Consider the following 24,544-nt stretch of genomic DNA (forward strand, 5'->3'; position numbering starts at 1 on the left):
GGGCACGCTGCCGGCTCACGTCCAGCCGGCTGCCGACCAGCACCCCCAGGGCCTTTTCCTGCCGGGCACTTTCCAGCCGCTCCTCCCCAAACCTCTAGCTTTGCACAGGGCTGTTGTGACCCAAGGGCAGGACCCAGCACTTGGTCTTGTTGAACCTCCTACAATTGGCCTCGGCCCATCGATCCAGCCTGTCCGGGTCCCCCTGCAGAGCCTCCCTCAAGCAGATCAACACTCCCACCTGACCTGGTGTCATCTGCAGACTTACTGAGGGTGCATCGATCCCCTCACCCAGATCATTGATAAAGGTATTAAACAGAACTGGTCCCAACACTGAGCCCTGGGGAACGCCACTTGTGACCGGCCACCAACTGGTCTGTGCTCCATTCACCACCACTCTTTGGGCCTGGCCACCCAGCCAGGTTTCTACCCAGCAAAAAGGATGACCATCCAAGCCAGGAGCAGCCAGTCTCTCCAGGAGAATGCTGCGGGAAATGGTGTCAAAGGCTTTACTAAAGCCCAGGGAGACAACACCCACAGCCTTTCCCTCATCCACTAAGCGGGTCACCTTGTCATAGAAGGAGACCAGGCTAGTCAAGCAGGACCTGCCCTTCGTAAACCCGTGCTGACTGGGCCTGACCATCTGGCACGGCTGGTATGGGGAGATGTGTACAAGGTCCCACCAGCGGCAGCTTATCTTGGCCTTATGTGAGTGAGCCACTGGAGGTGGTGGATCCTGCTTTGCTCTTCTGGTCTGACTCCATCACCAGCTTTGACTCTTGGGTGCCCTCTGCTCTCCGTGGGCAGACTGGGCATGAACCTGGCTGCCAGGTCTGAGAAAACCTGAGCGAATGGTTCCTTCGGGCAGCTCGAAACCAGGACACAGCAGGACCAGCGGACCTCCTGCGGGCGGATGCACGGGCCAGGCGCTCGTCCAGGGCCGAGCGGCCGTCAGCACTCCCAGCCTCCAGCCACGCGGGCCTTTCTGCCGCGTGGGCAGTGCCACAGACGGCCGCGCAGGGGGCAGCGGGGCAGGGCTGAGCCCCAGCTGCCAGCTCGGTGTCACAGCGAGACCCGCCCGGAGCACGGGGCAGCACCCCTGCTGCCGCCAGCACCAACCGCTGCCACCGGCAAACCCGCACACGCTGCGAGAGGACGAGCTCCGCTGCCCCCGCCCCGCCCCGCCGGGCTCCTGGGGGCTGCTACGAGGAACCTGCACGAAGAGGGAAGCGCGGAATGTCCCGCAGCGCCTGCGGGTGCTCTACACCAGCCCCAACCTCACTCTGCACCGCTGCAAACAACACGGTGCATCCTGCATCCAGGAACCGGCCCCGCTCTGCTCGTCACGCCGGCAGGGTAAGAGTTCTGGCGCCCCCAATTTTTTCATTTAGTTCAAATTTTATTTCCTTGCTTTTTGCGCACCAGCGTTCTGCGTCAGCTGTCGGGGAGCAGCACACAGTCCTTCGGGGATCTGCCCAACTTCCCAAGTCACGTCTCTTTTTTGTGTCGGGCAGACACAGAGTCGCGGCAGAAACAGGGTTTTACTGCTCCTTGTTGGAGATGTTAATGTGAACGGCAAGACTACTGTGCTGGCAAGAAAAGGAATACAACAGCTCAAGTGCTTCCCACCGTTGATGGTTTTCCAGGACAGTGAGTGTCACCTGCTACAGGTGACATCTGTCACCGAGCTGTGCTAGCAGACAGCAACGGCACAGCCGGGACAGGCACTGATCACTGAACTGCTGTGCCTCCTCCAGCCTTACGTGGGCACAGCTGATCTCAACAGAGAAATATTTGTATTAAAGGGTTTACTAGAACGCCACAAGTTGACAGAACAAGGATAAACACAGGCAAAACGCTCCGTACTTCAAAGAAACTCTTAAACAACAAAGGCATATGTAAACCAACGCGGGGGGCGCTCAGTTTGCAACCTGCACCGACGCTCAGTGTCTAAACCAAGCTGCGCCGCAACGAGGTTGCTCTAAGCTGGAAGAAAAATGGAGGGTTCTACAGACAAGCTGCGAAGCCAACACACAATCTCAGCTCTACCAGAGGAAAACCCACAGAAATGGTGCGCTTGGGAAGTCGGGATGCAGCAGGCAGAGCAGCTGAACTGCACCCTTGGCTCCCAGGCTGGAACCACGTCACAGAGAAATCCCAGTGCGAGGGAAAAGGAGACTGATGTCAGGTGGGCTCGTGGTTTCCAAGCTTTCCCTGTGTCATCTTACAATAAAAAATTATTTCATCTTTTGGTGCAATAAATGCTAGAAAGATCTATTGTCCACTTCAGCCATAAAGACACTGCAGGTAACATTAAATCTGCCAGGCTTAAAGAATCCAGCTTGGCTGCAGGGCAATAAAAGCCCGTCCCTCGGTGTGGGCAGACCACACCACAGGAAACCTTCGTTCAGCCAGGCCAAAGGAGTTTCCACTGCGCCTGCCGCCGCTGGCAGCACGTCCCTGCCACAGCCCCGGTCCCGCAGGGCTGGGGGAGCTGCTACAGCTCAGGGGCTGTTCAGCTAGTCGGGCTCAGTTACATCTAAATGCGCAGCCAGCTCAGGGCACGGATACACCGAAGATGACCCAGATTGCTGCTCTGCGCCTAGCAGCACTGCTGAACGAATGCACCGCTGAATGCACACTCATCCTTCCGCCTGCGGCTGCTTCCATGAGACTGACCCAATGCACAGGCAGTTTTCTGACCCAGAGCGATTTCACGACACGGGGTGTTACACCCCCCCGAGCCAACACCACCCAGCAGGCTTGCCTGGTTTTTACTGGATTTTAACCAGAACCCCAGAAAACACCAGCCCGTGCTAACCCACCTCCCTTGCCCTCACCAGTCGCGGCGAGCGGCATGCCGCCGGAGTGATGAGGAGGCACCAGCCCCCGCAGAGCGGCGGCGCCCCACCAGCTGCACCCTGCAGCAGCAGCGCAGCCCCAAACCGCGGAGTCATGGCTGGCCGCGCTGCGCTCTCCTCACCGAGGCGTTTATAACCCCTTCCAGTGGCCAGACGCCTCCTGAAGGAGCCTGAAGCTTCTGCCAGGTGCCTGTTAATTCTCCTTCAGCGTTTCAGCCCCCGCTGTGACAAGGACACGGTCAAGAAGCACAGGATGGCCGCAGCAAGGAGCAGCGCAAAGCGCTCCGCCCTGCTCGCCCCGGCCCCGGCACCGGCCGAGCTCCAGCGGTGGTGAGAGCTGGGCCCAGCAAGCCGGCTCACCTCGCAGCTGTAAACCACTGCCCACGCGTCCTTTACCTGCCAAAAGCTTCGATTCACTGCATCTCGTTCAGCTGGTGACGGTGCCAGCCCAACCGGGAGCAGATGCCAGGGACAGCCCCACCTTCTTCCTCGTACCGCTGTCTTCACCCCACGGCGAGCCACGGAGAGGAGCCAAATTTTCAGAAAAATCAAGTGGGGCTCTCTTACTTGAAAACTCAACAGTTCGCTGTGGCTGAGAAAAGCAGCGTCTCTGCCTCCCAGCTCCGGTGCTTACACGAGCCCTGAGCCACCTAACGCAACTCCAGAGCTGGCCTTGCCTTGACGCAAGGAGCTGGGCCATGCAACGTCCAGAGACACCTTCTGACCTGAATTACTCCGTGATCTGAACTCGTGGTTCTTCACTGCAGCCCATTAACAGAGCAGAAAACCGATCAACAAACGTTTTGGGTCACAGGGGCAGCCAGCACGCGGGTGGGCACAGAGGAATGGGCCAGGCTGGCATCGGATCAGCTGGGCTGCGGTGAGGAACATCACCCTGAAGATGCAGGACCAAACACTGCTGAACTTCGAGCCGATGAAAGGACGGGCACCACTGACCGGGCTATTAATCACTGAAGGATTAGTTTAAACAACAGTTCTGAGCTGCCTGCAGAAACAAAGAGACTCGACAGAGAATTCAAGACTTCAGGCTCTATTTCTTCACGACAAACTATCCCTCGCCGGTTGACACACGGCACTGGCACAACCTGCAGCTGCCCACCGCACTAGGATTCAAACTGTTACTTACAGAAGACTCTGTAAAGCTGCCATCCACACCTTGAGGGTTAGCCAATACTAGAAAGCAGCATTTGTCACTCATCAGCTTATCTCAGGCTTGTCACAGCTTGAAGAAGACAAAATTATGCCCTTGGGATAGGAATAAAAAGCCAAAACATGTAGGAAAATATGGAACAGCAAAGCTGAAGACGGAGAACGGCTTCCCACCTTTCTCTCTGATGCACCAGCTATTTACTAACAGCTGCTGGACCACAAGACCTGCAAAGTCCACGTCACGTGCTCAGGGCTACTGTACCCACAGCTGCAGCCGTAGCCCACAGCCCTTCTCTCTGGGGACACCTGCAATGACATTACAGCATGCCGAAACACAGGGTGGCTTCTGAGGAGGCCAAACACACCGTTCAGATCCATTTTAAAGCCCCTGTGAAGAACGCCCCGTAGGCCACCCATCCAGTGGCTCACTGGTACTCCAGCTGCCCCTCGTCCCCTGCGCAGCACGGCAGGGTCAGAAGCGTGACTCCAAGTGGGTCAGAGAGACACAGGTGACATAAGCAAATCCGCCAGGAAACAGAACTCTTGTGGAGACCCGGCTGAATCCTTCCCTGGATGCAGCAGTTCAAACCAAGACATCCTGAAGGCTGGAGCCGACAGGAACAAGAGCTCAGTGCCTGTCCAAGAGCAAGATGTGAAAGCTTCAAACCTCTGCGATTCTCCCCAAAGCAGAGAGCACCATCTGTCACCACGAGCATGACCAATACAGGCTCTGGGAAGGCTCAAGACTTGCTATGTGCTGAGCCCTCAGCAGGCCAGGCAGACGTAACACAGGAGAAAAGATCAGAGCATGGGTGGGAGGCATGGGCTCCTTGCAAGGACAGGGATTAAGAAGAATCCTCCAGATCCTGGAATTCAGAGGCCAGAATGCAATTATTCTGGTAATTCACTATCTCCTGCAGGGATTCCTACTCTCCAGCCTAAACCATCTGCTGGAGCCAAGGCTGGGCGATCAGAAGATATATCTAACACAGCAAGAGGACCCAAGCGCTGCAGGATCCTGCATGTTCCAGGTGGTCTCACGATCGGTGATCTGAACCCCCAAAGATGCATTTTCTTTTTTTACACAAGATTTGTCCGGTTTCAGCTTTCGACTGCTGAAACTTGCCGTTGCCCTTGCTGGCAGCCATGAGGTGCTTTGTTCACCGATCCCCTCCCAGACCTCACTGCCCAGCGGCTGCACGGCAACACCCACAGAAATGCACAACCGTGATCCCCACAACTGCCTCCGTCCTGACGAGCAGGCTGCGTTCCAGTGTCTGGTTTGGGGGAAGAACTTCCACAGGCACACGAAGAAGAGTCGTTACTTAAACCTAAAGCAAGGCCTTGGGCTTCCGTTGAACCTGCGAAGGGCTCTGAACACTCATCGTGAATGTCCCACTTCTTAACGGCTTCGAAATCTGCAGAGTCTGGAGCAGCAATTTGCTTTTTCTAATTGTTTGCAAGCGCTTCGATGAGCTCTGTGCACTGCAGATGCCACTGTACATCCATCCCGCTGGCACAAGCTGTGGCATTTTTATGGTTGTTTTACTTACAAAAGAAAAAAAACAGCTAAAAAAAAAAAAAAGTCTCAAGAGCCACAGTGATACCAGCAACTGCCATTCGCTTTTTGCAAAGTCTCACACTCAGCTCTCAAGGCAGCACTCCAGCGTGCCCTAAACTGTACTGGTTGTTACACCCAGCCCTTTCCGAAGGGCTGGCAGCGCAGCCAGGGATCTGAAAACCCTTCCCGGGCGCCCACCGCACCTCGCAGCACATCTCCGAGACGCTGGGCAGCACAGGGACAGCCGGAGGGTCAGTGACTCGCCCGAAGTGCCAGGCCAGTAACAGCACTGCAAACGCCCCCCGTGTCCTACCCGAATCACAACCACATACGGACACGTGAAAAAGAGCAACTGAAGAGTGGAGCTGAGGACCAGAAAAACTCTATTCTGGACCTGCAGGGCCGCTTACATGAATCAAATCCCAGGTCAGAGAGACCTCTCCATCACCAAGGCCGCCCTTCCGTCATCACCGTCCACCCCCTTCACCCAGTCACCTGCTAAACCCAAGCAGCTGATTTTACCCCAGCACAAAGTGCATCTGGCTAAAGTACTTCCGAAACAAAACCGAGGCTTTATCCAATAACAAGGTCCCCAAGAGGAATCCGAGCTCCCTGGGCAGTGCCGATACAGCTCCTGTAACAGAAACCTGGCCTTGTGACCCTGGAGGGGTCTGGACTGGTCAGTGACCGTGTGGACGGATGCGACACAGCCTACCTGCCTGCCCACAACCACGCTGAGACCCTCACACAAGGCTTTTATAAAAACTACAGAGCCATGGGATAAGAGGAAAAGTTTCTGTAGGGATAAATCCAGGGGCAAACAGTCATTCTTGCAGAGGAGAGACACCTACGTGGAGGACACAGATCTGCACTGCTCAAGATATTCACGAGTGACCTGGCGGGGGGATCCGTGCAGTGAGGAAGTTTTCTGATGATTCACACTTCCCAGGGCAGACAGGACGGTGGCAGCCCATGAGCAGCTCCAGAGAGAAGCCAGGAGACCGCTGAGTCTCAGGGCAAGAAAACAGCAGATGCCTCACGCCGATCAACACAAAGCAGTGAGCGTGGAGGAAAGCATCCCACCTCCAGGCATGAAATGATGGGCTCTGAGCTGCCTGGTGCTCCTTCAGGAGGGAGAACGTGGGCTGTAACGTTCACTGCACAAGAACAGCAGCTCAAAGCACAGCCATGGCCAGAAAGAGCCAGGGAACAAAGAACAAAATTCCACTTTGGAAAAATGAGAGATCGGGACGTTGGACATCACGGAGAAACCAACTGAACAGAAATCCTCATCACACTGGTTAAAAATCAAGGAAAAAGCCCCCAAACCTGCAGCTGATCCCTGGATTCTCCTTTCCATAGAGTTCCAGCTTTTCCGGGGACACCTTCAGCAAGGGCTAAGCTCTGCCTTGCCCCGCTGCCTGCCAAGAGCCGCCCCCAGTCTGCCCTTCACTGATCCTATTAAGAAAATTCTTTGATCAGATGGAGCATTTTTAAGAGTTCCTTCACACTGCTTTGGCTCTTCTGCCTAGCGTGCCACGTCAAACACCTTACAGTGCTGTCAACCAGCTTCCAGCATCATCTCCGAGACAGTAACTCTTACTGTTGCTTGGCAGTTACTGACGCTGTGCAGCTATTCCCCACCCGGCACAACAAGTGTTAGGGCCGTGACACAACAGACCCATTCATCAGAATGCCCTGGGGGTCAGCCCAGCCTCCCTTCTGCTGCTGACAACATCAACAGAGATAAGGGACTGGCTCAGGATCACAGACAAAGACAGCCACAGCGCTGGGAAGAGCAAGGATGCCCAAACTGTTGTCCTCAGCAAAAGTCATTTTCAGTTCGGTGCTGAGCACACAGATTTACTTAGTCCCAAAAAACAAGTCTTAATTTCTCTCCCATACAGGAAAGAACTTAACTGCTTTGTATCCACTGGGCAGCATTATAAAACGGATGGGTAAACTGAGTTATGCATCTTCTTTATAAAACACTGCAAAGACCAGCATTTGGATAAGGGGAAGCAGCATCACGCCCGCCACCACTGGAGCAGGCAAGCTTCTCCCCGAGCAGCAGCTCACAGGCCCCTCACCTCCCAGCACGTCTGCTGTGGAACACCTGCGCAACCGGCCATAAACGCTGGCTCATTTACACGGCTGGAGCCTGGAGGAGCAGCACCTCCTGCTTCTTCAGCCCTTCCTTTCCCTGCCACCCCCTCTCCAGCTCCCAAAAGGCAAAGCGAAGGAGCAGAAAGACCCCGCTGGGAATGGCCCCGGCACAGGCACTTACACCGCAGGGAAAACCGGCCGTTTGGACAGCGGGGCTGGCTGCAGGGATTTGGCTCGCAGGCCTGGATGGCACAGGGAGCCCTCCACAGCGTTACAGCCCCTACTGCTGTTTGTTCCGTGCAGAGGGTCTTCCTCACCCCCGCAGAAACACCCGCTTGTACGAGCCAGCGTCCCCAGCGTCCAGCAGCCTTTGCAGCCCCATTTCACCCAGCTGGTGGCCTTGGCGTGCACTCTGTGCCAGCATCGCTCGTGACCTCTCCAGTGCTCAGACAACTTGACCCCGGGTCCAGCTGGGCAGGGCCAGCCAGATGCTCTTCTGCAGGGGCAGCCAAGAGCACAGGGGCTACCAGCTCCCCGAGCCCGTCCGGAGCACAGCTCCTCCCGCCAGCCCCGCTACCCGCCGAGACGACAGGGAGCTGCAGTGAGCCTACCGGGGCAGACGGTTCAAATGCAGAGGACAAGCAGATGCCAAAACTGTCTATAATCTCCCTCTCCACAACCCAAATCAGCAGTTTTTCTCCTGTCCCCATCCCACTACCTCCAAACAAACTGGCTGCAACACAACCTGGGCTCTTGCTTGCTGTGATCCCCCTATTCATCTCATCTTCTCCAGTCCACTGCAAAAATAAAAGCTGTTGTAACAGCGTGTTGTTTTAATCAGCTGTGAAGCAGCTATGGAATTAAACCAGAGAAATTCTGAACTACAAAAAGGAGACGAGAACTGAGCTGGGTGGCTCCAGCATGAGAAACTCACCAGCAGAGCTGAAACTGAAGCTGCTGACCGAGGGGATGCACTAGGAGGGGAGAGATGACACTCAGGGGCAATTAGGGAGCTCCAAGAGAAATGGCAATGCCACTATTTATTGGCAAAGTCAGAACAAAATCAAGTAAAAATCTGAACTTCGACGCTCAAGCTTAATTTGATGACCCCAAAGCCAGGCTGAGATTGTCTCCTGCATGACAGTGCCCACGGCCATGGCGAGTACTGGAGCAGCAACGGCAAGAGCCTACCTGTGAGCCCCTGGAGCTGCTCAGTAGGTGGCACACAAGCAGAACTGGCACCTTTGGTCCTGCCACAGACACTGGCAACCTAAATAAACTCATTTCCACACCTCGGGAGAACCACCGTACGCAGCTCTTCAAGGCTTGGTGCTTCAGGAGAGGCCATCAGCAAAGCAGGCAGCCGCAGAGGGCGGCCAAAAGCACCCGGGATGTCTGGTCCACACAGCAGTCCTCAAGAAAATCCCGGAGTCAGGGTCTTAGGAAGCAACCAAGCTGTGGGCCGGGTGAGAGTTCAGCTTGTGCAAACACGCCCAAGCCAACCCGGACGACACCTGCAGCAGGACACAGGCCATTAAGTTTCTCCACAGATTTACGGCCTGCAGGAAGTCTGCAAGGGCATGGCTCTACTGCTATTTATGTCCAGCGAGCTCAAGGACATACACCCAGTGGAAATACGTGGCTTGAGAGGCCACCACAGTCAACCTATGATTGATCCCATCTTCTGCCCTGGGGACTTAATCACCAGTGGGCTTCCAAAACCCCATGTTGAGAATGGTTCTGTACTCTTGCCGTGTTCAGGCTATTCAGGACCGTTCCTGGGGTTTCTGCTTGTTCTGAAATTCCCTGAAGCTCTTTTTTTAGCTTTGGCTTCCTGGTTAAATATTAGCAGAACACCTTCAACATATCAGTGCAAAAAGAACAAGGAGAGTGCTAGGTGGGTGCAGTTTATTCCACCTTTTGTTCTTTTTTAAAGCTGCTCAGAAGTTATAAAAATACCGAAGATCAAGAGGGGAACCATGACAAGTCGCAAAAGGTCCGATCTTTATAACAAGTGGGGCTGTATGTTCAGTACAAAGTTCTCAGATTCAACAAAAATGCGTGCAACATGTACCTGTTTGCCAAAGCCAGGGTCAGAGCTGGGCTCAACAGCATTTGCTTCCCCCCCTCCAAAAAATGGGGAGGAAACAAAACAATGAATAAACCACCCAGTAGGTCACGAGAAGATGATGTTCTTGCTCCCACAGAGTCACTGTGAAAAATCCCACCGAAATGGGCCCCTTTCTCCCACACGGGCGCAGGCTGCTCAGGTCACAACCACCCCGTTAACCGTGCGCAGCCTCTACAGACCTTGGAGAGACGAGTCCGGCTGATCACCCTGGTTCCCCCAGCGCCTGCCCGCACCAGAAGCAGCATCCCTACACGGGACCAAGCTCCTCTCACCGACGGCTGCGCGCTGGTGACAGGCAGAAACATCGCCCTAAGACCTCGATGCAGCACCTCCTAATGCTGTTCAAACCACTTCACGTGGATGGGAAAGGCTCTCCTCCAGGTACACAAACAAATGCACCCTAAAGATACACTGGGCATGCTTTAAGCTTATTTAAGCCTGCTTCCAAACAGCAGAGGATGGTTAGCAGGCTAGGTTAGCAGCCCTGCTTGTAACCAGCAGCTCAGGACATCCCGAGTCAAGACGCTTTCAGACCACCAGAAATAAAAGCCCTGGACCGCTGCTCCTCCTTGGCTTTGTCCAGTTCCATCCTGAAAGCTCTCGGACCTCCAGCCTCCACCAGCACAGCCCCGCGCCACATCCCATCAGCAGCGGCGTGGTTACCGGTCAGAGATCTTGCCAAAACGGAGCAGCGACCCCAGCGCTATCCACCCAAAGCGAGGAAGGTCTCAACAGCGAGGCTCCTGTAGAAATGTCCTGCCAAGGCTCAGTAACGCCCTGGGATTCTGAAACCCTGTTTTGGGCCAGGACGTAGGACGGAAAAGGGAAGGAAACATCCTCAGCACAACCCAGCCTCTCTGGGGTATGAAATATTTTAGAATAAAACACACGAGGAAACGTCAAGCTGAGAGGAAGGCCTAGACACTGATATTAAGGACAGGCTGGGGTACAGTGGAAACTCTACCTTTCCCAGGTCAGCTCCTCTTCTGAGCGGCTCTTGCCAGCCCCAAGACATCCCACAGTAACATCAGGTCTCTGACACACCACATCCACCGTTCCCGCTAAGCCACGGATTTGCTGTCTGCGGAGCCGTGGGCACTGTCAGCACCCAGAGGGCTGGGGGAGCAGCACGCCCTGCTGCACTGCTGGGCTGCTCTCGCCCAAGCCCCCGGACCTTCCAGGACCCCCAGCTGAGCTGAGGCAGGACCACCGCTAAGCGCCTTGGCCCTGGGCTCCCAACAGCTCAGGAGATTTTTCTTGGCATCTCCCGACAGCGGCCTCAAAGGCAGCGACACCAGGTACCGTGGCCGCGCGTGCATTAGGCTCGCAGGTAAAACAGAAAATGCCCAACTTCTCTGTGTCACCTTCTCCCGCCGCTGGTACACGTGCCCTACCTGGGCGGTCCCAAACCCAGCCACCTCGACACAAACAAACAACACCCAGCTTGATGTACGCGCTCCAAACCCCAGCTCAGTCCTGAAGGGACAGTAATTAATACTTTTCCATCTCCTCCAAGCAGTAAAACACAGGAGCTCACCTGAGGGTTACCCTGCCAGCTACTCCTGATGAGGCTCCTCCACCCACTGCTGTGCTCTCGCCCCGGAGGAGGAAGAGAAACCAAGCAACATCGAAAATAGAGTCATAAAACACACGTTACCTTTGCCCATGGCAGAACACCTAGCATCTGATCATCAGCTGCACTTGAAGACACCGAGCAGTTAACCGATAAACCAGCGGCAGCAACGGTGGCGAGCGATGGAAGAACTTGATGAACTTTCTACCCAGGGTCAGGCATTTTGTGCCTCTGTGTCCCCCAACCCGGGGTTACCGCTCCCGGCACAGCAGCCGGGTCCAGGAGGGGCTGTGGGCTCCGCTTCAACCTATCCCCACGGCAACTATCTGAAGCGATTAACTGGTGCTCCAAGCCGAGGGGAAGGCTCTCCGGGCAGCGGAGCCCGGGCAGGGGCAGCAGCGGGGCCAGCTGCAGCACAGCGGGCCGAAGGCACGCCGCCAGCGCCGCTCTCGAACCCCACCGAGCACCAGGGGCTCCAGCGCCCTCGCCGCAGCTCCCACCAGCCGCGGCACACGGGGTGCCCCCCGGGAGCTCTCGGGGCCTCTCTGCCAGCTGGGCTGGTGCCAAGGCAGCAACTCCTCCGAATTCCAGTGCTGGAGCTGCTTCCAGCTCTGCCCGTCCAGCCTTAACGCTTTCACTGCTGCCCCTCTCCCGCACCCAGCGCCGCATCACCCCTCTCTCCGTTACGGCGCAGCCAGAAAGGTGGGAAAAGGCGTAAGGAGCCCACCAGGGAACTCCAGAGGAACTCGGCGTGAGCCGGAGGCACAGCCCCAACTGGGAACTGGTGCGAGGACCTGGAGTTACAGGCTTTGGCGGCGACACTGGTGGCTGCGGGCAGGCTGCTGCAGGCTGCCCGTGTCCCTGCACCCCGCGCTTGAAGGTTCCAGCATTTCCCTGCCCTCCAGCAGCGAGGTACTAAATGTGGTGGAGCAACTTAAGGGATGCGTTACAGTGGAAGGGGGGGTGTGTGTGTGCACGCGTGTGGGGGGAAGGTCCTCGGTGCAGGTATGGATTAAATCCGGATTTCTCAGGACCTGGAAAACGAGCTGCTTTTCAAGAGGCCGGGGAAGACTGCCCCTGCCACAGCATCTTCCAGCAGCAGTACTGCTGGGATCATGCACAGAGCCACCAGTGCTCAGCCCTCCTGGGGGGTCCTGTAAATGCCTCACACGTTTTGAGGCAAATCACAGCTAAAGTTCTTGATGCTGTAGCACAAACACCAGAAAAATGCACGCGTTTCTTTGAAATTTAAAGCTAATGTTTAAATAAGAGATGCTTTGTTGTGAAAAGCCCCAGATCTTGCAGCTTCCTGTGCCCACAATCAGCGTGTACAGGCAGAAAGCCCTCATCCTGTCTGCTCAGCCCCTTGTCCCCAGCCTGTGTCCCTCTGCCTGGTGCAGACACTCTGCGGTGCATCACCTCGGCTGAACAGCTCAGAGCTGGAAGCCGCCTTGCAGAGGTACCTGAGAAGACCCCAGGCTGGTTTCTTCTCCTCCAGGGGCTCACAGCTCTCCATCCCACAAACCACTTCAGAAAGGAAAATAACTTCTCCTGGATCCTTTTCCAACGTGTGCTTCCCTGACTACAGGGAACTGAACTTTCCCCTAGCCTGATGGGCTGGGAAAGCCCACGTTTCCCACGGATAACAGAAGCAGATACATCTCCTCTCTACAAGACCATGCCTCGGCTGACGGGGGATTTCCCCCATCCCACCTCTCTGCCGAGGGCAGGTGGCCCCGGAAACTACAATCATTAACCAGCCTCTTATCTCTTTCTTCTTTATTCTCAGTGATTTTTATCACAGTCTTGTACTTCTGTCTTCAATCTGTTTTGCCCTGAACCTTAGCAGCAGCATTTGTATGTGCATCTCTCGCTCTTCTTTCTCCCAGACATGATCTAAAGTAACTAGGCAACAATCCTTATTCTTTAGGTCGATCCTAATATTGATTTTCTGTACTGCTTACAATGAAGAGGGACTCTGCAAGCAGCTTTCCAAACGTACGTGCCACTTACGTCAGCGACCTGAGAGCAGGACTCTTTCTGTCCTGTTTGAGGGCCATGAACGCTCGAGTTGCCCACAGACTGACCAGGGAGCGGGTCTAGAAAAAGCAAAACACTTGCAAAAAGTTTTGAAAAAGTACTGTAATGGTTTTGGCTGGGCTAGAGTTCCCTTTCTGTGACAGGAGCTCGTAGGGTGCTGTGTTTTGGATTTGTGACCAAAACCGTGTTGGTAACACCCCATGGCTCAGCCACGGCCGAGCCGGGCGTGCACAGCGCCGAGGTCTTCTCCTTCTCCCACGCCGCCCCACCAGCGAGCAGGCGGGGGGCGCGCAAGAAGCTGGGAGGGGGCACAGCTGGGACAGCCGACCCCCCCTGCCCACAGGGGTGTTCCACACCGCCCGGCCCCGTGCTCGGCAGGGCGAGCTGGGGAAAGGAGGAGGAAGGGCGGGCGGGCAGAGCGATGGCCTCTGTCCCCTCGAGTCACCGCCGGGCGTGAGGGAGCCCCGCGCCCTGGGGACGGCGGCACCCCCGCCTGCGAGGGGAGGCGGCGGCTGAACGCCCGGCTTTGCCCTCCGCACGCCGCTTGGCTCTGCCTGTTCCACCGGCTGCACCTCAGCCCACCAGTTTCTGCCCCTTTACCCTTCCCATCCTCTCCCCTGTCCCACTGGGGGTGAGCGAGGGGCTGGGGGAGGCTCAGCGGCCCACCGGGGCGCCCCACAACACCTGACCTACGTATTTTACTCCTTCAATCTCTGCTTTCCGCCCAATTTACGTTTCTACCTAACATTGCTACAGTGCCCAGACTCGTACGCTCCTTACGTGTGTCACAACTGAATCCAAACCTCAAGGCTCTCAGCCACCTCCTGCTGCAGCGTCAGCTGAGTCACTGCGTGACACGAAGGGAAAGCACGCAGGCCGGCAGACGTGGGCAATTCCTGCCCTGCCCAACACACCTTCAGAGGCTTCTGTTAAAAAAATCCACGTTGTCAGTAATGTGCACGGTGTGTTTTGTGTTTGCTCTTGTGTGCTGCAGTATCTAAAGACAGGGAAACACCATTCTCCTCTGTTTTGCTCCAATTCTGAAACTCTGACCCCAGCATGCAACAGGAAAGTCCAAAACCTTCGCAGTAAGTTTGGGTTTGATGCCCCACGCAACCTTAATTCAGCTATTTTATCTATATGCACCGCGACGGATCAGTATTTCTCCATCAGTAATTCTCTAGGATGACTGCTTGACTCAGTAACAATGGATGTACAAACAGCTCTTCCAGAAACAGTCAAAAAAAGCCGATTTCTAAAACTCTGAAGTGAACCCGCAAGTCACAAGCACCTCCCGTGCAAGGTAACCGCAGAAACTACCATTAGCACAGGCTGCCCTTCGAGCAGAGCTCAAAGCCGCCATCCAGCGCTTAGGCTGATGGGAAGTCCACCTCACCTTACACTCCTAAAAGCCCAGGACATGTGTTTAAGGGTAAAAAAGCACGTCAAGACATGCAAGATGCTGTACACTACATGTGAGGAGGGGAGCGGGGACTCCTGACCAAGAGACAACCCCGGGAGCACCCTGCTGCACGGGTGGGGAGCTGGAGGAAGCTTGCTGCGCCCCCGCAGAAACCCCCTCGCTTTGGGGAGGACCTGCCTTCCCCGATGCTGCCCGCTGGCGCGGAGAAGCCGAGGGTGCACAGAACGAGCTCTGCCGCGTTTCGCCTCCTCTGCAGCCCAGCAGAGCCAACCTCCAGCCCCAGCCCAGGGGCCGGCGCGGAGCAGGGAGAGCTGGGCTGACCGTGTGCGCAGGCACCCCCGGCGCTACGTCTGCTGGAACCCCCAGCTCCCAGCCGTGCCGCACCGAGAGGAGCTCCAGGAGCCGCCTGGGAGCCACCAGCAGCTCCCCCAGCTCTCCCAGCGGGCCACCGCGCAGACAGCGCCTCCTGACAGCGAGGCCGTTACCAACCTGGCGCGCCGAGCTGTTCCTCCTCGCCGTCTGACCTCCCTTTCCTCCCTCCACAGGCACACGGGCCCTCCGGAAAGCTCCCCTCGGCGTGGCTGGCAGGGCCCCAGCTCCACCAGCACCCTGCCCAGCCGCCCCAGCTAAGCAAACACTGGTGGGAGCGGGAGGCCCTGGAGCCGGAGAGGGGATGTGCCTGGGAGAAGCCGCGCACTCCTCCACCTCTGCTGGCAACCGGCAGAAGGGACAGATTAGAGCTGAATTAAGTTACCAGCATTAAATAAACATGCCTGGCCTCTTTGAAGTTCTGCTTCCCTTGAACATGAGCTCATTTCACGAGGCCTCTTTTCGCTCAGCCCCAGGAAGCCACCAGTCTCGATGGAGTTAACTCTTCACAGGACTCCTCAGCTCCCCCAGGCGCCTCACCCTGCCCGCACCCAGGGCTCAGGTCAGTCTGGCATGTGAGCAGAGCCCGGTACAGCCACCCTTAGCACAGACCTCCTGCATGTCTCCCGGGGTCGCTCTGATTTAAGGGCAATTCCCACCAGGAAAGGGAACCTGCGGGACTGCACTGTCAGCCCTGCGGGCCCCGGGGCTGGCACACAGGGAAGCTTCACTGGAGCTGAAGGAAAGGGAGATCCCCCTGCGGTGAAGCATCCTCCAACCCCGCCAAGAGCAGCGCTCTCAGGTCCTGGGAGGACTGTGCTCAACCCTCCTCCAAAGCAGGGCTGAGGAGTAAAGGAATAAGGGAGGAATTTAACCATAGATGAGGGAAGTTCCCAGCGCTCCCTTCTTTTAGTCTAATCCCACAAAGTGGAAACGGGAAAGTCCTGGGCAGGAAAGGGAGGGGGTAGCCACAGAAAGGAAAGTAAAACACCACAAAGATAAGGCTGATCTCGACTCCATGGCATTGCTGCATGGCTCGTGCAGCCTCTGCCAGTCCCTGCTCTTGCCCCAGTGCTGGAAAAACACGGCAGAGAGAGCAGAATTCTGCCTGGGAGCAAGGGCTGCCTCTGCCTGGGAGTGAGGAGATGGGACTTTCGGAGCTCACTGGTTTTGTACGTGAGCAAGAAGTGCAGAGTTGCTGTGATGGAGACAGGCAAGAGGGAGAGCCTGTTGCTGCTGCCTGCCAAGGGGGGCAGCAAATGCTTCTCTCCATGGCTCCAGGTTACCGCGGTGTTGCCCCTGGGATGGGGGGTTATTTCTGGATGCCCTGCTTGCCCCCAGCTCCAGCCCCAGGCACAGAGAGGCTGGAGCGGAACAGAGCCGCCTGTGCCGGGTGCCGCAGATCGGATGGAGGTTCCCACTTCTCCTGGCAAGGTGGCTGTCACCGTGCTGCTGAAACCTTCCACCCCCAGTTTACTGCCAGGAAAGCTCTCACCCCACACAAACACGTCTTTAGCCACTCGTGCAGTCCCTGAGAAGCACCCTGAAGACACTGGGCAAGAGCCCCTGACTCCAGGGCAGCGCTGGAGAGGTCAGCCACCGGCTGGGAGGTCCCCAGCAGGTCTGCAGCGGGCAGGACACAAACAAACAGCAGGAAGCAAGGGAGAGGCTGGGAACATCAAGGCCAGATGCAGAAATCCAAGATAAACAGCAAGAGCGCCTTTCAGCTCCCAGTCACAACAGAAATCATCTCCATGCGAGGGGAGCCAGGGCTCGGCTTGCACGCAGGCCACGCGCGACTACCCACGGCAATCCACCCCGCGCCCAGCCCTGCAGCACGGAGGACGGAACTGGCTCACACCAAGGGACAGCAGGAAAGCCCCAGCCTGACGGGTTAGCACAAGATGACCCTGGATTTTCAAGACCAACAGCCTCATCAGAGAAATGCCTCTCCTAAGTCATCTTTCAGCTCCGGTAGAGAGGGTGCTCTCCTGCTTCTCGTTTCATCGACAGGCACGTGAGGGACTTGCCAGCCAGCCAACGCCAGAGGGATGTGCATGGGGACAATGACAGCTTCCCTGGTCCTAAACACAACGGCAATGCTCACAAGCTAGAGACACACTGAAAACCTCAACAGCCAGTGCTCAGACCTTTGCAAGGCGGCAAGTTCCCCAACCAACCACCATGGTTCTAGCAACGAGGCAAGTACAACTTGAGTCAGAGCCGCTTTTTCCACGTTCACAGTGAAGATCACAGCACAAGGCAGAGCAAGACAACGGTCAGAAGTACAAACAGGCGCAGTCCGGCAACTTCACCGTTCTCATTATTCCTTTATAATACCCGCTAACGGCCCGGCCCCCCTGTGAACAAGTCCCTAGGAATGTGTGTTCCAAAGACGCAGGGAAGACTCCAAGGGAACTCCTGAAGAGGAGCAGACCTCAGCAGTGTTGCACAGCGTCACCATCCCTCCAGAGAGCCACCATCCCGCCCTGAGCACTCTGACGCCAGGCTGTTACGCTGCCAACAGGGATGATCGTCTGTACCTTCACCACGCACGAAGCAGCGTAAGAAAGCCAGACCCGGCACCAAGATGTCCTTGCCGCTAGCCTCTGCCTGTTTTGCTGCTCTTTGAGAGCTGAGTGGAGGAGGAAGGCTGCTAAGCAACAACGTGGGCCTTACCTTTTGTTCCAGGGGGCTGCAGATTATCTCCAGTCAGCGAGCACCAGCCTACGGGAAAGATGTCCCGGGAATCATATCGGCACCAGTAATCGAAGGCACCTCTCCAGCCATCAAATGTTATGAGGACCTCAGAACCTCTCACCTCCCCAATGGTGGCCGGGCAGATGAAGTGAGGGTTCTTCCTGTCCACTGCCTCCAGCTTCATACCTGTCTTGAAGAAGTTTTGGGATGGAGATGGTGGTTCCTACAAGGAGAAGTTGAAAATGCGCTCAAAGAGGATAGGCCAGTGCCTTCCCAGACCAGGGCTGTCCCCTCCATTCGCAAACTCACCTCCACGAGCAGATGAAGAAGGGAGCTAGCGGGCTGGATGTGAACCCCGATTAGGGGCGCACATGCTGGCCTGGCTACCCAACCACAGGCCCTTTGAGTCGAGGGGCAGCGAAGTCCACTACTGACTGCTCTGCCATCGCCTGGCTGCCGGGCCAAATCCAGACGGTGCTACGTTAACACTGCACCCTGTGACAACTCTCACGCCACACAGGCAGAACACAAAGCTCCAAAGAGCCTCTATGGGACACTGTCACTGTGTTATCTTGGAGCAGCCAAACCCGAGACAAGACAGTCTCTCTCCACCATTCTTCCCCCACACCGAGCTTTGCCAGACAGGAGGGAGATCCGCCATCCACCCTTATGGGGGCTCGCTCTTCCTTCTCTTACACTTGAGACGCACTGAAGCCACCCCAGCCACCCCATACCACAGCACACGCCTCTAGACTCGCTTCTGTCTCTCCCCGACTTCAGTAAGGGTGGGAGAATACAAACTACAACATCACAGTCGCAGTGTTGCCTCACAGCAATATTCGCTCTCCTTCCAAGCTCTGGCAGGTTAAAAAGCTCCAGAGAGGTGCCACCTTTCGCCTACTGCATTCCTGACTTTGAGCAGCCCCTGCAGCCCACGTGAACAACGAGCACATCCCTCAAGCCCAAGCCGCTTCCTTAGCAGACCTCTGTCTGCGTCCCGACACTGCCGCGACACAGCCGCAGGCAGGACGGGTCCGCCCTGGAGGAGCAGCCGCGTGGTGAAGCGGGGCAACGTCCACCTCCTCCGAGATCAGCAGGTCTCACGTGAGACGCCAGCTGTGGCTTTGGTGCTCGGCAGGAGAGGGGACACGCCAGAAGGATGTCGTCACAAACAGCACAGTGAAATACCTTGTGAAAAATCCGGACAGGAGCCATCTCTGCTCCATTCAGAGTCTTCAGAAGGAACATGGGCCAAGAGGAGGCATTCAGCCGAAAGCCTGCAGAGAAGGAAGCAGAGATGGAGACTTAGAGGCTGTGGGGGCCACTGGATGCAGCAGCACATGCCTGCTCTGATGGGAGCTTTACAGCGGTCACACATTGTGATCCCACACCACCCTCCTCCTCATGCTGGTCAGGTTTGACCTTTTCCAGAGACTCTGAATGCAGAACATTATGTGGTTGAAAAGAAACATCTGGAAATGGATGGCTGACTGCAATACTCGCTTCTCGTAACAGGAGTCTGCATGTTGGCCATACAGGCAGAGCACCGTGTGCAGCACTGGTGCTGGCAGCTTCAGTGATCCTGCTGCAGGAGAGACACGAATCAGCAAGGGCACACTCAGGCTATGAAATTTCTTCCTCAACAGGGAATCTCGGCTTCTGGGTGGCCTGCTCCACCTTTTAGAGTGAGCTGCAGGCAAGCTAACCTGAAGAAATAAAGAGGCTGTGACTTGGCTGGGAAACAGATTTAACCATTACAGGAAAGGACGGCAGTTTTGGGCTCGACACCTTCTGTGAAAAAAAGCAGAGAAGTAACAGGAAAGGGCTTATGGGAAGAAGAAAGCAAATCCACATGCTCTGGGCCCACAGCACTGAGTACACCTGCACAACGGACCGAAGTCTCCGGACATCAGAACACACCACCTCCGCTGAGCGCACACCTGCTCATGGCACTGCACCTTCTGGGACCGAGACAGAGAGCACCCTGTGAGGATCAACCAGGGTTGAAATGCCCGAACACAACCTGCTCAGTACTGGCCACCCTGCCAGCCCTGTCAGAGCAGCTTGGAAACCAAGCCAGCTACCCAGAGGGGCAAACACAACCTTTTACGTGAAGAAGGGGAGCAGCAGCACGTGGAAAACCCCGGCTGGGCTCTTTGTTACCTGTCTTTAGGTTGAGCAGGCGGTACAGATCAGAGCCAGAAATGAGTTTTGCCGTGCCACTCGATTACACCTATTGCCATCTGCTGGCAAAACCCAGACAAGGCGCCGGAGGAACCACCACTGCCAGCGAGGATGGGTACCCACGGCTCCTGGGCAGCCGGCACCACAGCTGGGAGCTGCCCCCTGGGACCAAGGGTTTAACCAGACGCCTGCAAACGGACAGCAGCATGCAGGAAGGTCACATTAAAAACTGGCAGCTCTAATGTTAATAGCTGCAGCAGGTTTTGTCTGTAGCGATTATGAAGGGAAAGGGTATCATTTGACCTGCAAACACACAGCTTTGTGCGGTGTGGGGTGCCAAAACATGCACCTGCTGATGTTTCTTCCTTCTTCAGAAAGGTCAGGCCCAAGTGTCCCACTGCGATTTAGACTGTACTTCCACCAAAGCTCACAAATGGTGCTCCAAAAAAACCCCACGAATAAAAATATTCCTAACTCAAGGTACCCTCTTGAAGGTTTCTTCATCACTATAGATCGGCTTGGTATTATTTGGGGATGTGCTAATTGAGAGAGATTTATGAAGACACCCCAAAAATAATGGGCAGCAGAACCCAAAAGCAGGTTAATCTCGCTGCTTCATCAGGAAAAAACCAGCAAATTGGCTCATCATTTGGCCAGTATCAAAAAAAAAGCGTGTTTAACTGAAGATAACTGAAGACAAGACTGGAAGAAGGGTTTGACTGTCCAGGTTATTTATAAAGCTGTAGCCAGGCAACATTAAATAAACAAACAGATGAAATATCGCAAGCATCCCTTCACGTGAGACAGGACTGACATCACTGGGAACATTTTCAGACGTTACGGTTCCCCATCAGGTGCTCTGCAGCCAACGGCTGCCGCCCCAAAGACACTGGGGCACAAACACACTCAGGCAGCACGACTGACAACTGAAACGCTTTTGAAACGGCAGGGTCAGGATCAGCGGTGAGACAGCAGATGCCTCAGCCCTAAGGGCTCTCTCGGTTATTCCCTACCTCAAGTTCCACAGCTCCCCAGCAAAGCCCCTCGGCCAGGCACCAGCCCTGTGCTCGGCGCGGGGAGGCAGCGGAAGGCGCTGTTTCATGTCACGCACACCTTCGGGACGCCAGCGCTCGCCGGCGGGACCAGAAGCCCAGAGCAGCGGGCAAGGGCCACAGATCAAGCCGTTGCCACAGCTACGGGCCAGCACTGCCTGGGCGACGGGGTGGTGCCTCCCGGCAAAGAGAAGCTCAATTCCTTCGGTCCTTGGACAGGCACTCCCCCAGGAGAGGCCCTCACAGGCGCCCTGCCTTCAGCGCTGCTGCCCACACCCCCGCTCACCAGGCCTTCGGGGTGCCCCTCGACGGCTTGTGTGCCCGCTGGGAAACGGAGCGGCCCTGGCAGGCCTTCACACGAACGTGCTCTTCCTTTGAGGAGCGCAGGGGCAAGTTCAGAAGGCGTAAGAGCACGGTCAGCATGTGCCGAGCTCCCGCTGCCAAGAGTGCGGGCAGCTCACCTGGGTGCACAGACCTCCTTGATCTACGCTCTAAAGCACCTCCCCACCCATGCCACGAGGTACCCATGGAAACACAGACCTGGGTGGGGGATACACCTGTTTGACAGCCCAAGCTAACAGGACTGCTCTACACCTTCGTGGTGGGCACGGGCAGTGCACGGGTCTGTCCCAAGCACAGCAATACAAAAACCCCAGGGCTTTCCCCCCCAGGTAACGCAGGCGCTCGCTGGACAGCTGGCCTCCGGCTCACCCAGGGGAGGCTGCAGCATGCCGCCGTTCTTCTCACAGTTCCCGATCGGCTGGATCTCAGCAGAGTCCACCAGCCGCCAGAAGTCGTTCTTGTTGTCGCTGCCATCGAGGCGCAGGCGGAGCCGTGCGCCCGTCAGACCGACCACCGTGGCAATGCAGGTGGAGGTGGTGTTCCTGGGGTCCTGGGCTTCGAGTTTCATGCTGATCTTGAATTCGTTTGCAGGTGGAGTGTACGACTGCAAAGGGAAAAACAAGGACCCAGTGAGAGCCAGGTCTTCCAATGTATGCATCGCCTCAGTCATACAGCTTCAGCCCCAAGAGCATCAAAACCGATTCTACCCAAGACTGACAGCATCCTCCAAGCACAGCCCGGGGGCAGACACCACAGAGCAGTAAAGAAAGTTTTTGGCGAGCCCTGGCAGATCTGTAACCCAGACCACAGCCTTTTGGTACTGCATCATCCAGACAACCAGGCCCAGCCTCTTCTCTCAGCCCTCCTCTCAGCAGAACCAGCCCACACCCATACTGCTCTGGGCTGCTGGCCCTCCACCCGGGCCCAGGGGCACCGTGCCGATTCACTCCTGTATCCCCCGTACTCAACACGACCACCTCCGTGCTCAAGTGCCTGACACCCAGGGGGCTGCTATTCCACTCACAAAGATCGGGTGAATTCTGCAGAAAACCTCCCTGCTGGGCAGGATCCACCAGAAGCTGGGACACAGGCTGCTCAGAGCATTTTCTCCAAGGGCCTGTGCTTGGTAGAGTAAAAACATTCTCGTGTTCCCACCCGGGCACATCTGAGAGTAAAATCTCCTGCGCTACTCTAACATCTGCAGCGCCTAAACGTATCTTTTTTTATCTTTGCTTCAGCACACTTAGATTTCTATTAAGTCTCCCATATCCTTAAGCATCTTCCTTGCCAAAAAAGGGGCCTATCCCAGGCACAGAACTCCTGGGCCACCAACGGACCATCGCCCTTGACCTTTCTCATTTTCACCCTCTTACCTGCTTGAAGCAATGGGCAGGAGCTGGGATGGCACATGTCTCTTTCAGGTATTTCTCCCAGGTGAAGTGACCTGAGAAAACAAAAGGATTCAAATAGGAACCGACGAGCAAAAAATCTCAGAACAAGACGGCTGGACTCCTAATGCCGGCAGTCCTCACTTCTCACAGAGGAGGTGCTCACAGGTAACATGTTTTCATCAAGATCCTCTGATGTTTGTGACCACAGAAGATTTACAACTGCAGCTGACAGGCAGAACAAAGCATGATGCTGCCTACGGCACCCTACTGCCTCCGTGCTGCTGAGAAGGGTCTGCAAAAAGTGAGGATAACAACCTACAACTTAACATAAAATACCCAGAGCAGATGGGAATCTGTGGAGTCTTCCAGACAACTGCCCCTTAAAAACCATGTGTTAAACACATCGCTCAGTCTGGGGATTAAGAACAGTCACTGCGGGCTAAACGCAGCCCAAATCAATAGGGAACTGCACTGTGCTGACTTCAGGGTTGCCCTGGCCCAGCGTGCACACAGCCTGCCCCACCAGCCAGCAGCTCGGAGCAGGTATCAGCCCGTGCCCAGCAATTAGTGGACAGGTCAGCAATTAATTTCCTGTCCACAGGCTGGGCAGGATGGAAGCAGGGATCCTCCAGAGGGGATTTACCGCACACAGCAGCTCACATCCACCACCAAAGCCCCTTCCGCTGAGCGCTGCTGCCGGGGGAAGCGTGTTTGATCCCTGCTGGCACCTTTCCCATGTACAGCAGGAAGGGTAAAAGCAATATGCCATCCAGGGAAACCTGTTATTAAATGAGGAATTAAAAGCTCCTGCGACCCGAGCAAATCAAGACTTTTGCCATTTAAACCGAGCAGCTGGGACAGGATCCTTCCAGCACGACATCAGCTTGTATTCAGCTGAACGGCACCCAGGAGACCGCTGGTTTCAAGTCATTTCAAGAGCATTGGTGGCAGCACAATTAAAGGGTCAGCTACCGCTTCCCCCAGTCACGATAAGTTTTTAATCAGTCTATTTTCAAAACAAAAGCTACATTAAGAGCCATTTTAGCTGCTGCGGTGCACCCCGCACCTCTAAAAACCCAGGCGTTAAGGTCAGCACACGACTTTGGTTCTGCCTCACGTGCACAGAGCAGCCTTAAGGGCTTGATAACCTACCAGCTTCACACAAATAAAAGAGCTGCTGCAGTCTTGCCCCCTCCCATGCAGATGACTAGTACACTGTTCAATATAGTGGAAATGAACAGAAAAAAATAGTTTTGTTGCCACACTGGCTGAATACATTTCTGTTTACTCTGGAGGCTGACAGCAGCTCTCCAGGCCTCACAGTACGTGTTTCCATCCATTGGCACATATTTTCTTTTCAGCCAACGGTCTCATCCCAGGGTGAGTGAAGAAATTCAGGGATTTACTGCAACGATGCCCTGAATAAAACAGATTTCTTTCGCTTTAATCGAAGACAAAATTTTACATTCTGTTACACCAGTGAAACTCTGTGTATGAATAACGTGCAATCAATCCCCAGGCAAAGCAAACCCAGACACTCCTGGCATGGCAACGCCTTGTGCACCCCACCCCGTAACCCTGGGTGCTGACTGGGGGTGGCCCTTGCCCACGGAGCACAGAGGATGCTCACGGTGACAGCACCGC

The 24,544-nt window shown here is 55.7% G+C and overlaps 1 protein-coding gene across 1 annotated transcript in view; it reads right to left on the bottom strand.

Moving 5' to 3' along the window:
• Positions 1 to 24,544, bottom strand: part of SCMH1 (Scm polycomb group protein homolog 1) — a 51,461-nt gene that overhangs the window by 19,873 nt on the left and 7,044 nt on the right. The window contains exons 3-6 of the mRNA XM_086479066.1: positions 22,883 to 22,953; positions 21,879 to 22,113; positions 19,120 to 19,208; positions 17,911 to 18,154 (exon numbers count right to left, since the gene is read on the bottom strand). Coding sequence (XP_086335192.1) covers positions 17,911 to 18,154; positions 19,120 to 19,208; positions 21,879 to 22,113; positions 22,883 to 22,953 — 639 coding nt within the window. The remainder of the gene's footprint in view (positions 1 to 17,910; positions 18,155 to 19,119; positions 19,209 to 21,878; positions 22,114 to 22,882; positions 22,954 to 24,544) is intronic.

The sequence above is a fragment of the Leptosomus discolor genome, chromosome Z (assembly GCF_034619465.1).
Source record: "Leptosomus discolor isolate bLepDis1 chromosome Z, bLepDis1.hap2, whole genome shotgun sequence".
In the NCBI taxonomy this organism is placed as follows: Eukaryota; Metazoa; Chordata; class Aves; order Leptosomiformes; family Leptosomidae; genus Leptosomus; species Leptosomus discolor.